The following is a 17,100-nucleotide window of genomic DNA, read 5'->3' on the forward strand; positions in this document are numbered from 1 at the left end:
AGACCTGGTTGGACGGTCCTAGATACTGTGTGTGGGTGGGAATTACAAATGTGTCATGTACCCAGCCATGCCACCTATGCCAGGAAGTGGTGTACATCAACCAAAGATTCCCTTGTGTCATGGGAATGGTCAGCTGCCCATTAGTGGCATCTAGTGGTACTTCTTGAGGTCTTCAAACAACCACCCAACTTCGCCAAGATCGATTTCAGAAGCAACGTCCCCATACACCACGACACAACAACTCAGAGTGACACTAGGCCTTGCCAAACCACCGATGCAAAATTTGCTGATCTCCACTGCAATGACAATTGGTATCCACCGCAACTCCCTTTTAAAGGTCCGTGGGTCTTACACAGACCTCTCCCAGCAGGTGTTGTACCTCATCCAAAGCAGCAAATATCCCAACAGCAACTATTTGGGTGAAACTAGACACTTGGCTACCCTCTCAAAGGAACTCAGACAGAAAAATGATAAAAGATAAAACACACACCTCTCTCTTCACATGCCTTTGCTTTACGTGTGTGTCACTGTAGTAATCCCGGTAGGAAAAAACCCATACGAATGGAAAACAGAAGAACCGGGCAACCCTGCATGTAGGCAACAGTAAACTAAGTGTCTCACGGGCCGCATGTAGAACCTCAATGGGCCGCAGGTTGCCCACCATTGGTCTCGATGGTGGTTGGACCTGCCATGAGTTCAGAGGACAGGACTTGATGATGTTTCGAGGTTCCATCCACTTCTATAAGTCTAGGAGTCTATGATTTTAGTACCCAGCGGCTACCATTTTTCACAAATGATTTGACCGTCCTCATCCTCTATGGGAGGATGGCTCTGATTTGACCGTCCTCATCCTCTATGGGAACTTACAGCACACCTTCAACTGGCAATTTTGGGAGCTTCACTTCATATCTCCACTAGACACTAAAAACCATGGACTCAGCAGAAATATTGTTTTTTATGAGTCTTCATAACACTGTGTTGCCTACTAACCTTCCCATGTCCTATGACTATGGAGATGGTAATTAACCACTTCATCTGAAATGATCTCCTGGAACATGTGTTTAGCCCTTCTGCTAAACAATTGGTCTCACCTTGTAATTAGCTCTGACCGTCTGATGACCTTTTCTGGGCCTGAAGAGACAGAAGTTGGTCCGATAAAAGTTACTTCATTGCCTACCTTGTCTTTCTCACATAGGATCTAGCTGCAATGCAGCCAGAGGTGATAAAGGCTGCTCCAATAGATGTAACTGTTCTGGGTGTGTCCTAGCTCAGGAAAGATTGAAGTGAGGATGGTGCGGCGTAAGGATCAACACACATACTGTCAGCAGTACTAGCCTCCCAAAAGACGTGAAAAGGCACAGGGGGAGACTCCGGTCATGGAACTAGCCTGGTGTAAGGAGAGCATATTTTGCCAAAAGGACGGGGCATTGAATGAGCTCCCAGGAGGACGTCAGCTGAGTTAAAGCAATGCGGCTGCTTCTTTAGGTATACCAATGGGGAGAATAGGATTTTATTTACCAAGTCTAGCCCTGCGTGAAATTGACTAATTAATTTACACAACTCTAAATGCACGGTTCTTTGTTAAGCGGTGTGTCCGTGCAAAACACTCACACGTGGGCGAGGGGTTTGGCAGTGCTTCTGATCTTAGTGGCCTGCGCAGACAGCCACGAGCAGCGAAGGGCTAACGCTGTAGGGCAGGGATGAGGGCCAAGGTCTCACTCAATGCGTCTCTGAAGTCAGGGAGAGTGTTGCCTGCAGAGTTGGGCGGGAGCTGCTGACCCAGAATTGGATTCACCCTTTGCTGTTGGCGTCAGAAGCAGAGAGAGAGAACCCTTATAAAATGAAACACGGTGTTAAAAGATGGCCAGACACAAGGGTCCTGGATGCAAACTATGGCTCTGGTGGGAAAAGCATAGAACAAATGAAGTTGACCATCTGTGCTGTCAGAATCCTAAAAGGAACGGGGTTTTCTAAAGAGCCTGATCCCACAGTCCCTGACTGCCTGAGTCCTAGCATAGGACTGCAAGCAACTGCTGGCCTGTGTGCACATTTTCAGAATCTGACCCTACGTCATTCAAGCCAGGTAACTGTACCCTACTGTGGATTTTTTACGGTGTGATCTGAGGCTTGGCTCTTGCGGAGGTGGATTTGCATATAAAATAGCAGCTTGTTCAGTGACCAGCACTCGTGAAACAAAGCTGGTGCTGTCCCTCTTGCTCTGAAAAATAAGACTTCATTCTTCCGGGCATCCTGTGGGACATTCCTCGGAAGGGGCTTAATCCTGCCAGGCGTGGAGCATTCCAGTGAGGTGCTGGGTGCTTTCCAAATGCTTACTGGCGTCATTTGAGAGCTGACACACTCAACGCTTGAGTTCCAGAATCTTAACATCCCAAGGAACAAACAGTAGCACATTTTGAATGGTAAAAGCTTTATACAGGATTCTACTAAACACATCAACAAGTATTACATTAACCACATCTAATACAGCCCCAAACACTACTCAGTTAAGCAATTTGGGATTTCTAGCCACAGGTTTCTGTGCATGAACCCGCACTGAACTTAAGGGCCCTCTAGGTTCATCTATATACACGAGACAGGTGGTAAGATGAATCGATAGTGAGATGGATGGATTATAATGTGTTTTATATGATATATAGAAAATACTCTTGGCGAGCAGAGATGGCCAGTAGCAATCATCCTCCGAGGTAAGGCGCCAGAGCATTGAGTGATTTGTAAAGGTCAAACCCTTCAAGATATTTTTTTTCCTATCTCATGCAATCCCATTTCAGATCTTCTCATCTATTTGTGTACACGTCTCTGACACACGTCTCTTCTGGGAGGGGAAAGGAATTAAGAGCCCATGCTAGACAGATATGGTTTGGACTAGAATAATCTCAGAAACATTCTTCCTGACCAGCACTCCCCTACAAGATGCTGCCGTGGTATTTTCCACAACTTGGTTAGTTCATTGTTTTTCCCTGTTGTTTAATTAACCAGGGCCTGCTCGAGCGGTCTTATTTTGCATGCAAGTCTCCAGACCCTCACCTGTGTATGGGAAGGCTGCTGGTGTGAGCAGGCTGCTATTTCCAATGCTGTTTCAGTTATCTCCCCTCCTCCCCCACTTAGTTGCAGCTAACAGATCAGAAAAATGAGGACCCTATCCTCAGCGGGTGGAAGTTGATGTCGCTCTGTCAATTTCACGAGAATTCCAGCAGTTCACACCTACTGATACTAAATCTGGTTTGTGCAAAAAGAAAAAGGGTTGGCTTGAACCCGCTATCCCTGACAGTAGGTTTGCACTACAGGTTGAACCTCTGTAGTCCGGCACTCTCTGGTCTGGCAACATCCATAGTTCGGCATGATTTGAGTTAGCCGGGTGTCCACTTAGCATGGGTGTGGCCAAGTTTCTTGCAGTCCCATAAAGTTTGTTTACAGCCACCAGTCCTGGCTCTGTGCTGTAACTTAGCTTTAATTTGCCCCTTAGGCCGTGTCCACACTCAGGGGTTCTTTCGAAAAAAGTACCCTTTTTTCGAAAGAACTTTCCCTGCGTCCAGACTCAAGCCGCGTTCTTTCGAAATTATTTCGAAAGAACGCGGCTTTTCTTTCGATGGCGGTAAACCTTGTTTCACGAGGAAGAACGCCTTCTTTCGAAAGTTCCTCTTTCGAAAGAAGGCGTTCTACAATGTAAAGAGGCCGTCTTCGAAAGAGAGCATCCAGACTCGCTGGGTGCTCTCTTTCGAAAAAGCGGATTTCCTCTATCGAAAGATCCGCCTGCTGTCTAGACGCGATCTTTCGAAAGAGGCTCTTTCGAAAGAAGCCTGCAGTCTAGACACAGCCTTAATGTCTTCTAAGAGCCCAGCAAGCAGTGGAAGTGTTGGTAATGTTGCTAGACAATATTCATCTCCCATGGTCTGGCAAATTCTCTGGTTTGGCACAGGTCAGGTCCTGAGGGTGCCAGACTAGAGAGGTTCAGCCTGTACGGTAATTCCTTTCACTTCAGCGGAGTTGCTCTTGACTTGCTGGTGTACATCAGAATCAGGCCCAGAACTTTGCAATCAGATATGAAAAACAGCAAAATTATAAGTGAATTTCCAGCCCTTTCCAACCCTGACATGAATACAGTTTACATATCCTTAGTGCCTTTAATCCTGAAAGATCACACAGTAATTGTTGGGCCCAATGTTACCAGCACTTATCAGTGTGAGTAACTTGACTCTCAGTGTACACTCCAATTTTTGGGAAATTGCCTTGAGATCTTTAATAACCACAAGTGATTTGTAGAGTAGCAACACAGCCTCTTGCATAGCGCTTTTCATTGGTAGAGCTCAAAGTTCTTCACAACCGTTACGCTATGTCTCCTTGCCACACCCTTAAAAGGTAGGACTGTACCATTATCCTCACTTTGGAACTGAGGCACAAGGAGGCAAAGTGACTTGCCCATAGTTACATAAATAGTCAGTGGCAGAACAGGGAATTCAACCTGGGCCTCACTGATAACAATGAACCTACACCCATAAAGCATTTGTCAATACATGGTTGCCAAGGGAGAGCAAGTCATGCCTTATTAGTGGCTGTGGCATTTGTTTAGTGCTGTCTTAGGCCCCAGGTCTGCACTATGGGAGAAAGTCATAGCCAGAGTTCTACCTTAGCTTGACTGACCGTGGCCTGTCCACTGCGATGTTGGGGATATTGAAGGGAGAAACTTTCCTGTCGACTTCCCTTACTCCTTGTGACGTAGTGGAGTATTGGGACCAATGGGGACACCATCAGCAGTCAACTTAGCGGATTCTTACTAGACCAGCTAAATCAAACCCTGAGAGATAGATTTCCAGCCTTCAGAAGGCAGAGGGTCAATTGCTGAACCATCATTCACCTCTTGCGGCACCTGAGTGCTCTTGGAGACCTCTCGAAAACGAAGGATCCAAAGCTAATTGGAGCCAATGGGAATCTTTCCATCCATCTCGGTGGACTCAGGATCAGATCACAAACACTGGCCTGGCTTGACGGTACTATGCTGTGGGGCCCAGACTATGTGCTGTGTAACTTTCTGCCTACATCTGTCTGTCCTGAGCCTCCCACTCAGTTTTTATCCTGGCGTGCATTCACCTAGCTCCAAGTCTCCATGCAATGGATATTCTGAGTTGCAAGTTGTCCTAACGGTTCAGAGGTGTCTAGAGAGGACAGAGCTAGCTGCATCGAGGTGGTGTAATCTGCACTAATTGAGGCTGCATTAGGGAGCTGCTGCTTCTAGAGCAAAACAAGCAGCCAATTTCTGCTGGCGCACCTACTTTAGGCATGGGAGTGGATACTTGGGCACAGGAAATTATTGCACCTACCTCCTGTGTAGCACTTTTAATCAGGAGGTCTGAAAGGGCTTTTCCATGGAGGTCAGTTGCACTATCCCTATTTGACATAGAGGGAAACTGAGGCACTGAGCAGTAAGACATGTCTTGCCCAGCAGGCTAGTTGGAAACCTGGGAGTTTCCTGAGCCACATTGCCTCCCACTTAGCCTAATGGTATGTGGAGAACAAAAAATTTTCCTCATAGGTGTAAAATCGAAGTTTTGGGCAGGAAAGTGAGCAGGTAGAAGAGGCCGCTTCTTACTCATCTGATCTGCTCCCCAGGCATCTTCAGACCTTAACTAGTGTCTGAAAATCTTTGAGCGATGTTAAAGGTCACAAGGGAGCACAGAAATAATTTCAGACGTCCTGCACAATGCAGGGTCTATTCATCCAGCCAGAGATGTCTGCCTTGAGTCCAACAACTTAGCCCTGCACTGCTGGTTATCCAGCTGGGCGAGGGAGCTGGAGTCTATCTTGTCCCATGAATGGACAGTGTAATTATGAATTCAATTACAATACTCTTCTGATTCTCCCCTTCCTTTCCTTGTGCTCATCACCCTTGCTCCTTGCGTCCTGTCTCAAACCCATTCCACAGCTGCTTGGGGCCGGGGCCTGTGTTTGTACAGCCCCTACTGCACTGGGGTCTCCGACCCAACTGAGGCTTCTGGGACCAGCATGGCACTAGAAAGATGAATGAATGAGGGACTGAACTGAAGAAGAAGGTGGTAGTGGGAGAGAGAGGGAGAAGGAAAAAGGAGAGAGATGGAATCAGTGAGAAATCAGCTGTCTCTCTCTTTTCCACCTTCCAGTCCCAGGCGATCCTTCTACCTGCTCTAAATTAATTTCAAAGCCAGAGGGAGCAGAAAGGGAAGTGAGATGGGGTGGAGGAGAAGAACCTTAAAAAAAATCACAAGGCAGAGAAGCGTCTGTCCCCTGTCTAATTCCTGCACTGGCCTGTAGCTGATGGTGCTGTGAAATATACAGCAGCAAGCTCTGACATTTCATTTCTGCAGAGAATTGAAAAAGGGCTTGCTGTAATTCATCGCTTCTTGTAACTCAAACCCTTTCTGACAGGAGTACCTGCACTGTCTTTTAACAGTGGCACCGCTGCGGCTGTAATTGGACATGAAAAATGATGTCGTGTTTGTACGTGCAGGGGAGAATCAGCTGGGGGCTGGGTGGGGCATGGCGCGGGTTACAGCGGGCTGTTTTGGGCTGGTATTTACGGTGTCAGCACGAGTGAGGTGGGGGATGGCAATGGCGGGGCTGGGGGGGGATCTACACTGAGGCCCAGGAGTGCAAAGATGTTAGTAACACCTGCAGTGGAATCTCTCAGTTGGGACGGACTCTGCAAAGCACAAAGGATCATGGGAGACAGGAAGTGTTACTCAGAGTGGTACCAGGGGAGGTGATTTGTCTGAGCCACGTAAAAACTTCCAAATCACCCACCCACTTTATTGACATGGTTTTATATATGAAAAGGCCCAACTCTTGCCTCCTGGAATGGGGCTGCATTGAAAAGGTACAGAAGTCATGAAACAGCGGCACTTCTAGAAGTCCTGACACAGGTGGGGAAACTGAGGCATGGGGCACTGCCGTGACTTGCCTGAGGACAAACCAGGGGCAGAGCTGGGAATACACGTAGGGTTCCCTGCCTGGAGAAAGAGCTGGGAATTAAGCCTGCAATAAGGAGCATTGCACTGTGAGATAACGGCAGCCTGTATTATTCCGGTGTCCAGAAGCAATGTCTCTGGATGCGGAATGACAGACAAGGGATTATAGAGATTGCTTCAGGCCCTTGCTCCCCACTGCCAACCCGGCCTGAGCGTGGCCAGCCAGGGCTCTCTGTTCCAGCACTATCCATGGTCCTGCTGGACTACAGATGTTGCCGCACCAGAGTCTCGAATTTTAGAAGTTCAACCTGCACAACAAAGCCCTTTCATGACATTACTGCAGAGTGGGTGCCTAGAGCAGCTGGTGGGGTCAGACTCAGATCTCTGGGGGCTTTCAGGCCTTAAACTGTTCATCTGTAAAATGGGCACAAAAGCACTTGCTCTGATTCTGGGGAATAGGGTGAGGGGCTGTACACTGAAGACTGAGACACACTCAGATGCTGCAGTGTGGGGAGCGAGCTGGGTTAAGTACCCAAAACAGACAAATCCTAAATGGTCCTTTCTTGCCTTAAAATCAACGAATCAGGTCCTGAAAAGGGAGCCCTTCTACCCTTGAAAGATGTAGCTGAATGAGTTTGGGATAAATCCATGTGTTTACCAGGCTCTGGTGAATTCACTGGTGAAATTAAATAATAGCGTCAGCCGATCGGGAATCATTGAGAGTGAAGAGTCACAAACACTGTTGTAAACAATAGCACAGGATGCGACCATGCACGGGCAAAGGCAAAATAGGTGAATAGTGTAAACAGGCTGTTGTATCTCTAATTCCTGTGGTGCAGCAGTTCTGTAAAGGCTGCAGTGCCGTGTCATTAGAACGTAAGAATGGCTGCACTGGGTCAGAACAATGGTTAATATGTATCTGGTTTAAAACAAACAAAAGGAATTATTTCTTCATGCAACACATAGTCAACCTGTGGAACTCCTTGCCATAGGATGTTGTGAAGGCCAGGACTTTAACAGGGTTCAAAGAAGAGCTAGATACATTCATGGAGGTTAGGTCCACCAGTGGCTATTAGCCAGGATGGGTAGGAATGGTGTCCCTAGCTTCTGTCAGAGGCTGGGAATGGGCGAGAGGGGAGGGATCACTTGATGATTCCCTGTTCTGTTCACTCCCTCTGGGGCACCTGGCATTGGCCACTGACAGCAGACAGGACACTGGTCTAGATGGACCTAGCATGGCCGTTCTTATATATTGAGCCCAGTAGCCTGTCATCCCACAGTGGCCTTTGCCTGATGTTTCAGATAAAATGAATAGATCTGGGCAATTACAGACTGATCCATCTTCTTCATTTTTCAGGTTAAATACTACTGTGGTAGGTTTCTTGATGTCCCCTCCCCCACCCCTCCAAAGATGTTAAATGTAATTGCCTCATGGTCGCTAGAATTGAGGTGCTCAGCTGTATCACCTCGCAGACCAGATCCTGTGCTCTACGTAGGACTAAATCAAGCAGTGCCTTTCCCCTTATCTGTTCCGGGATATGTTGCTCCAAGAAGCGGTCATTTCTGGTGTCTAGACATTTCATCTCTGCATCCATTCCACAGATGATAGGCACCCAGTCAACATGGCGATGGTTGAAATCTCCTGCTACTGCATTTTCTGGCTTGGTAGCCTCTTTAACCTTCCCAAGCACTTCACAATCACTGTCACCCTTCTAGTCAGGTGGCCGGTAGGCTATTCCTACTGCTATATAATCCCATTGTTCAAGCATGGATTTTGCACCCCTTGAGATTCTATGGTCCAGTTGGAATCACTGAAGGTTTTCACTTTTGGTGACATATGTTTCCTTTCCCACCCAGTGCCTTTCCCTACCCAGTGCAACCTACTCTTGTCATTACTATTCATTCGGTACCCTCGTATTACCATGCCCACTGATTGTCCATCCTCATCCAAGCTTCTGGGCTGCCTGGTGTATCCATATGCTTATTTCACGCCAGGCACTCGAGTTCATCCATCTTGGTATTTCAGCTGCTCGTGTTTGTATCAAAGCCTTCCTACGTATTGTCAGTCAGACGTTGCGTGCCTTCCTGTGTTATAGTTCAGTAGGACCTTTGTGTATGATTGTATAGCGTTTAAAGAGAAGCTAGATAATTTCATGGAGGTTAGGTCCACAAAAGGCTATTAGCCAGGGGATAAAATGGTGTCCTTGGCCTCTGTTTGTCAGAGGCTGGAGAGAGATGGCAGGAGACAAATCGCTTGATCATTGTCTTCGGTCCACCCTCTCTGGGGCACCTGGTGCTGGCCACTGTCAGCAGACAGGATACTGGGCTAGATGGACCTTTGGTCTGACCCAGTACGGCCGTTCTTATGTTCCCCACTGGCTCCTATCTGTTTTTTGCCAGCTTCGTTCTCTCTGGCTGTGTCCAGACTCCATGCCTCCGTCGACGGAGGCATGTAGATTAGCCAGATCGGAAGAGGGAAATGAAGCCGCGATTAAAATAATCGCGGCTTCATTTAAATTTAAATGGCTGCCCCGATCTGCCGATCAGCTGTTTGTCGGCAGATCGGGAGAGTCTGGACGCGATGCCCCGACAAAGAAGCCTTTCTTCATCGACACAGGTAAGCCTCGTGAAACCAGGTTTACCTGTGTCGATGAAGAAAGGCTTCTTTGTCGGGGCATCGCGTCCAGACTCTCCCGATCTGCCGACAAACAGCTGATCGGCAGATCGGGGCAGCCATTTAAATTTAAATGAAGCCGCGATTATTTTAATCGCGGCTTCATTTCCCTCTTCCGATCTGGCTAATCTACATGCCTCCGTCGACGGAGGCATGGAGTCTGGACACAGCCTCAGTCAGAAAAGGCAACGGTAAATCCCATAGACAGAATGGCTGTGGAACTCCTTGCCAGAGGATGCGGTGAAGGCTAGAACTTTAACAGGGTTCAAATAAGAGTAAGATAGATTCATGGAGGTTAGGTCCATCAATGGCTATTAGCCAGGATGGGTAGGAACCTGGATCTCCTCTGTCTTTGAAGGGAGATGTGACAGGCTAGTGAGATGCCTATGGGCCTGCTAGCACTGTATCCCTACCTCCAATGTTATGCTGATTACCCAGGGGCATCAATCCATTCACTTTGGCGGCGTTACTCCCCACTCACGCTAGTGTAAGAGGGTGGCAAACCAGACCCATTCAGATCCTGCTGGATTCAGATCCCCACTGAAGACTTATGCCCATCTTGAGCACAGGCTAAATGGACGTGTTGGCTCAGGACATCAGACAAGGCTTCCGAGCACAGACCCACTCCTGCTGTAACCCGAGGGCACTGGGATATGAGCCGACAGGGCTCCAGGATCTCCCCGGAAAAGCACCTCCCCACTCCAGGCCCTGGGTATCCCCTGCACGTGGAGTAAAGCCGCCGGACCCCATGGAAGATGCGCCAGGTGTCCCCACGGAGTGCCCTGGGGGGATGGGCGTCCAGGGACCCAGGCTATCTCCTCTGGGTCTTCCCCCTCCCAATGCACTGGTGGGAGGCTGCACAAGTTAGTAAGGCTGATTTAACACACTCTTCCCTTTGCATTCCAGGGGCGTCTCTCCTTTGGCGGGTTCCGTAGACAGCTGGGCCCATGTGCTAGCTGTGAGCGGATTCCATGTTTCTAAAACTGAATTGGATCTCTTGTAAGAGAACTTTTTATGGAGGTAATGCAAACGCAGTGAGCATTCTAGCCATGCTCCCACAGACTGGCTTCCTGGGGCCACCGGAGACCTATGCTCCTTCCTTCAGGTTCATTCCAGGTTACTACCACAGTACTCAGAGAACCTGGGAGTCCGTCTCCAGAAAGCCCCATGCAAAGCCAACCAGCAAATCAGAGGCAAGGGGGCTCTGTGAGGATGCCTCTTGCCACTGGTAGACCCCCTTGTGATCCGTGGATTGGGATCTAGACTCTGGCTTCCTCCCCAGGAAAATGCCCTCTTCCCAAATGGAAATGGTGTAGGAAACTCTGAGGAGCGCAACTTTCTGAATTCCCTTTCCTCGGAGCAGGCAACTCCTGTCCCTCTGCCTTTATTCCCCTGCCTCTTCCCCAGAGCTGCCTCCCTGCCCCCAGACTTTCTCCATGAGCAGGAAGTTTTATGGATGGAGAGAGGAAGCTTAATTATTTCCCTCTCAATGTGTCTCCATATAATTGGTGTCTTTCATGTCAAGATGATCTCAATTTGTATTATGGGCTCTGTGAACACAGCACTTTCTCTTTGGTCTATAAAGAAATTGTCAAGTGCATAAATCATAATGCACACTAAATTACACTAGCCTTTTACTTATTCATTTCCCCAGTTTTTTCCCCTCCACTGGATGCTTCTTCCCTCCCTCTTCCCTCGAGCCTCTGCCTCTTCTCTCTCCCTCCTTTTTCCTTCTCACCAGCCCTGTCGGATTGCCTGTTTTCAGAAAGAAGTGACCACTGGTATCAGTTTCCCTCAGCATTCTCTGGGACTCTGGCTATCTCCCCACACTGCTTGTGTAACCCACACACCGAGGCTACGTCTACACTGCAGAGTTTTTGCGCAAAAGTGACCATTTTTACACAAAAACTCACAGCGCGTCCACACTACAAGCACGTTTTTGTGCAAGAAAAAGTACAGTAGATCGTCAGAAGACAGGGCTTTTGTGCAGGAGTTATTCCTCTTTCTACGAGGAATAAGCCTTTTTGCACAAGAGCTCTTGTGCAAAAATGTTTGTGTGGACGCACAACAGGGGTTTCTTGCACAAGAAATCCCTGTCAGAAAAAGCACAGATGCTCTGATGGTCATTCTGCGAATGGCCATCAGAGCTTTCTTGCACAAGAGCGTCCATGGCAGTGTGGACGAGCTCTTGCACAAAAAGTTCTTGTGCAAGAAGCCTGCAGTGTAGACGTAGCCCTAGTGTGGGTCACTGTCCCGTGTAGTGGTGCTTAGACCACTTACAGCGAGAGATAAGAACTAGGGAGCTCTACAGTCTAAGCTGAGAGCCAGCTGGTTTTATAGCTTAAGCTGTAGAGGCTCCTACACTAAGCTCCAGAGGTCCCACATTCACATCCACCTGGTGGCAATTCCACTTGCAGTTGATCACATCAGGCCCTTCCTCTAGGGCAGTGGTTCCCAAACTTTTCAGCATCACGCCCCATGTTGATTTTTGAGAAACTCTCATAGCCCCCCCCCAAAAAAAATAGCAGCAAAACTTGTTGAGCAAAAAAAAAAAAAAAGCTGCCCTTTTAAGAACAGAGCAGGCATTGCCCTTTAAAGGCAGCCATTTTGAAGTCTACCCGGGACACTCCATCCTCCCCTGAATTTTTTTACCAGATGGACCGGGCTTTTTCTTGGGGGGAGGCAGATTTAAGGGGAGGGCTGGGACACCTCACGCCACCCCTGGAATTTCTTCATGCCCCCCAGTTTGGGAACCTATGCTCTAGAGCAATGAATAGGAGTTTTCTCTCAAGCTGTCCTGGCTCTCCATGGGCCCCACAGCTGAACTCGAAGTCTTTCTTTATAGCCCTCTACCTGAGATGAGTCACTGATATTGTGGAATGCACTGTTTGATCCGGTCTTCCTCTAGTGGCTGGCCCCACAGACTGGAACAAATTCCTCTCCTTCAAGCCAGTCTGGTACTGCTGAAATAATAGCGGCTTGTGATTTTGCTGTTGAAGTCCATCCCAGCTAATATGCCTCGGTGTCAGTGAATGTGCCATGGGTCATTACAACTCCGAAACTATAGACAGAGTAAAGCCACGTGGCCCAATTCTGCTACTGGTTGTGCTGGTTCCATTCCTCTGACTTCACTGAGCATCAGGTTGGGCAGATGTTGTCCTCGAGGGTCCAGAGCCACTGAGGCTACGTCTACACTGCAGCCTGTGTTGGCAGAGACAATGCAAATGAAGCACTCATTAGCATTTCTCGCGCTCTCATTTGCATAGTCTCTTCTGACCCATTTTTGCGATAGAGGTTTTTACACACAAAAACCACAGTGTAGACGGGGCAAAAAACCGTTTTGCGCAAGATCCTGTATATCTACTTTTTTGAGGAATAAAGGCTCTTGCACAAAAGGGGGGGATTGCACTAAATGACGCAAAAACCTTTTCTGCAAAATGGATCGGAAGAGACTATGCAAATGAGAGTGTAAGAAATGCTAATGAGCACTTCATTTGCATTGTCTCTGCCAACAAAGGCTGAATTGTAGACGTAGCCTGAGCTACAAGTCAGACCTCTCTTCTGGTGAACGTGAGTGTGATAATACCGGTAGTCTCTTTCTGTCTAAGTACATTCCCCCCTTGAGACAACAATGTGGCAGGATCCTCCAGGCCTTCCATCATGTTAACCTACTTGTCAGCCACTTTGATAGCTTTTTAATACTAAACATGTTTGCGGAGCAATTAGAGTAAATCAAGACCGTTCTGAAATACTTCCCAAAAGTGGGGCGAAAAAAGCCAACTTTGCTGTACAACCGAGATTAGCCAAAAATAACGGGGAGTGAGTCAGCCCAGATGGACCAACGGGTAAAAGCGGGCTGGGGAAGGTTAAAGGAAAGGACTGTGGAGCTCCTAGGTACATAACTAGTCAAGTCACAGGTGGGGAGAGTGGCAAGAATAGGAACATGAGTCATACAAGATACAAACAAAAGAGCGTGCTGCATAGCCCTCATTGCAAGAGCAGGTGGTTTGCCATGCACATGTGTGATGCTGGCATGTTCTCTCTCGCTGTGCCACACTCTTTGCAAGAGAGGAAGGAAGTGGCAGAGGCCGTGGTTTGCAGCAAAGCCTCTAGAAGGAATCCGGGCCATTCCTGAAATCCTCCTTTGTTCTACCTGAGAGCAAAAAACTGCCCGAGCAGTTCTGCTACTGTCAAAGCATGTTGTTCTGACGGCTCAGGTGGAGGGCGGGCAGGAGTCACCTCACCCCTCCCTTGGGTTTCCGGCATTACTGCTCCCCCCAGCCACATGGTTGTTGGCCCCTGGTTGGGAAGTAAGGGGGTGAAGTTCCCTGCTCTGTCTCCCTCTTCAGTCCCTATTAGGGTGTATCTAAACTACATGGCTCCGTCGATGGAGCCATGTAGATTAGGCTGATCGGCAAAGGGAAATGAAGCCGTGATTTAAATAATCGCGGCTTCATTTAAATTTAAATGGCTGCCGCGCTGAGCCGACAAACAGCTGATCAGCTGTTTGTCGGCTCAGCGCGCTAGTCTGGACGCTCCCGCGCTGACCTGAAAGCCCTTTATCGACCTCCCCGTTATGCCTCGTAGGATGAGGTTTAATGGGGAGGTCGATAAAGGGCTTTCATGTCGACAGGGGAGCATCCAGACTGCCCTGATCTGCCGACAAACAGCTGATCGGCGGAGCGGGGCAGCCATTTAAATTTAAATGAAGCCATGATTATTTAAATCACGGATTCATTTCCCTTTGCCGAACAAACAAATCGTCGACGGAGCCATGTAGTCTAGACGTACCCTTCGTTCCTTCTCTTCACTGTTCTGCATTCTTGTTGCCTGCTCCTACCTAGCTACTATGACCCTCCCTTTCCCCTGAGATGGCTGCATTTAACTGCTGGTTGGGATCATTCCTGGGTAGAGACTTTTTATCTTGATCCAATACGCAAAAATATTGTGGGGGGGGAGGCGGGACAGATCTTTGAGAGGATGAGCTGTGTTGATTCCCTCCAGAACACTAAAGGGAGATGCACCTTCCAGGTGTGGCTCGCTGTTCCATGAAGTAGTCCTTAGAGCTCCTTCAGGGAGAGAGAATGAGTTTACTCCACAGCCTAGCTTTATAGTTCGTGCGGTAGAGGCTTATGCATGAGGCTCCAGAGGTCCCAGGTTCGGTTCTTCCTGTTGGCGTTATGCAGGCACTCTCCCATGTCCATCACCTGTCTCCCTAAGAGAGGACATAACTGGCCAAAGTGAACAGCACTTGTTTCTGTTCCTCTTGAGTCCTGAATGGGTCCTGGACTGCTGGCTAGTTGGTGCCCAGCTCCTAACCTTTCAGTGGCCAAGATATCCACAGCTGGTTGACGTAGACCTCAACAGAGTGACACCAACTAACATCAGCGAGGCGATCTGGCCTTGTGTGTGTCATTCGTGGCTGGTGTGTTGCTTGCCAGCTGCTTTGCACATGCAGAGAACGCCGTTGTTCATTGTGCTTCTCTTTTTGTTTTCCCTGCAGATGAACAGACCGATCCAGGTGAAGCCAGCGGACAGCGAAAGCCGAGGAGGTAGTTGACTGCATTGCTCTCAGCCACTGTGCTAAGTATAATTGTTGTCTCTGGCTTCTCTCAGGCAATGCGCTGATCAATTAGCAACGTAATCACTGCCAAAGAAATTCCCTCTGCAGCAAAGATTCTCTTTATTAAATCTCCGTTACTTCGTCTCACTTTCCTCATATTCAATTATTATTTGATTTTAAAAGGCAGGCAGGTGCCAGCGACTGCCTGGGAAACAAATAACTGCCTTGTTAAGAAATGAACCATCAGACGCTGACTTATCAAAGTTTCACCGCTTTGGCAGCCACCGATCAGTTGCAGACGGGGCGTTGCCTTTAGGCCAAACAGCAGTGATGTTTAGTTGGGTTAGAACCAGGTGGGCGTTTCTCTATGTCTCCAGCCCTTGTGTTTCCCTCTGATGATGAAACATGGATTGAAGCATCTCTGCCTTTGGAGAAAGCACCTGTACCCGGAAAGCCTGATGAATAAGCCCTAGAAGTAGAGTTGCCAGATAATTTCACCAAAAAATCCTGAACATGTCAGGAAAAAAATTGTTTGGGGGGGAAAAAAAAGGGAGGACCAAAGTTGTTGAGCAACACGAACATCAAAAAAGGTCACTGCACCTTTAAAGAACGTCCCCACTGGCCTTCCATTCGAGAAAAACAGGAAATTCCGGACATTTTGTATGTCCAGTATTTTCTGTTTTTTGTTTTTTTTACCGGGCAGGGGCCACAAATGCCAGACTATCGGGGTGAAAACCGGACACCTGGCAACCCTCTTCTTAGTGGCTCAGCTTCTCTGGGTCTGCACACAAGTAACTGAGCTCAAAATCTGCCCCTCCTGTTTCCATTTGCTTAGAGAGCTAGCTGTTGATGCCTCTTTTTTAGTGACTACCCAGTGGGATCACCCCAAATGGTTTGCCTCCATTGGGTGGTTTTCAAACAAAATTGTATTGAAAAGCTCGGAGATGCTTCACTGACTTTCCTTTAAACTGGAAGGTGTTTGTCAGATGTGGTCTCAGAACTGATTTAATTGTGCACATAAGGTTTATGTGGCCAACAACTCTTTCTTATTCAGTATTATTTATGTATCAGAATCTATGGTGTGGGTGTATCTCCCTGTTTCGATTTACCTGGTGGTTTCTTCCTACTCCAGTCAAATCTCCTCCTACTCCTTTGATTGAAATAAGAGGTTGGTATTGTTGGTCACTCAACCAACTAGGGGGGGTGATGTCAAGGACGACTTGCCTAGTGCATGCTAGCTCTTATAGAAGCAACTGCGGAGCCTGAATAGGACAGAGTTTCTATCCGTAATAGTCTGATTCTTCTCTGCATACAAACTCTTTGAGCCCTTTTGTCATGAATGTGCATTCATCTTCCTATTGTCAATGGCTGAATTATCCAGCCACACGCACCTAAAGGGAGTGCAGCAAATCACAATGAACGAACAGAAGTTACATTCTGTTTCGTCAATGCATTGGCATTCCAGTGCTTTGACTGCATATAACCAGTGGCTGAAATTCATCAATGGCTGGATTCAACTGGAAAGCATAGAGCAGGGGTGGCCGGGGGCCACTGACCCACAGAAAAATCAGTCAGGGGCCGCACAGAGGTGAGAAGCTGATAAACCCCCGTCCCTGTGGCCCCTGAATGAGAAGGAGAAAGATACTGCCCACATACCCCTCGCACACCAGATCCTAGAGGCGCTCAGCCCAGTAGATTGTGTGCACCTGCCCCATAGAGTAGTGGGGGCACTGTAGAGCCAGTGCAGGCTCCCCAGTGTTGGAGGGGGCTGAGTGTTTGGGGGTTGTATCCAGGCAAGCTAGGTTCCCACCCCGGCATAGAGGAAGACCTGGCGTTACGCAAAGGTGGAACGGGTGGGTTGATAGAGGTTCCGAACGATTGATTATTGGGGATCACTGGGTAGGCAG

The 17,100-nt window shown here is 48.2% G+C and overlaps 1 protein-coding gene across 13 annotated transcripts in view; it reads left to right on the plus strand.

Annotated features, from left to right (window-relative positions):
• The window catches only part of CELF4 (CUGBP Elav-like family member 4), a 996,171-nt gene that overhangs the window by 498,334 nt on the left and 480,737 nt on the right, over window positions 1-17,100 (plus strand). For all 13 annotated transcript variants that reach the window (XM_075932760.1, XM_075932759.1, XM_075932762.1 and 10 more), the window contains exon 3: window positions 15,134-15,182. In XM_075932760.1, the coding sequence (XP_075788875.1) occupies window positions 15,134-15,182 (49 nt within the window). The remainder of the gene's footprint in view (window positions 1-15,133; window positions 15,183-17,100) is intronic.

This window comes from Pelodiscus sinensis, chromosome 6 (assembly GCF_049634645.1).
Source record: "Pelodiscus sinensis isolate JC-2024 chromosome 6, ASM4963464v1, whole genome shotgun sequence".
Classification (NCBI taxonomy): domain Eukaryota; kingdom Metazoa; phylum Chordata; order Testudines; family Trionychidae; genus Pelodiscus; species Pelodiscus sinensis.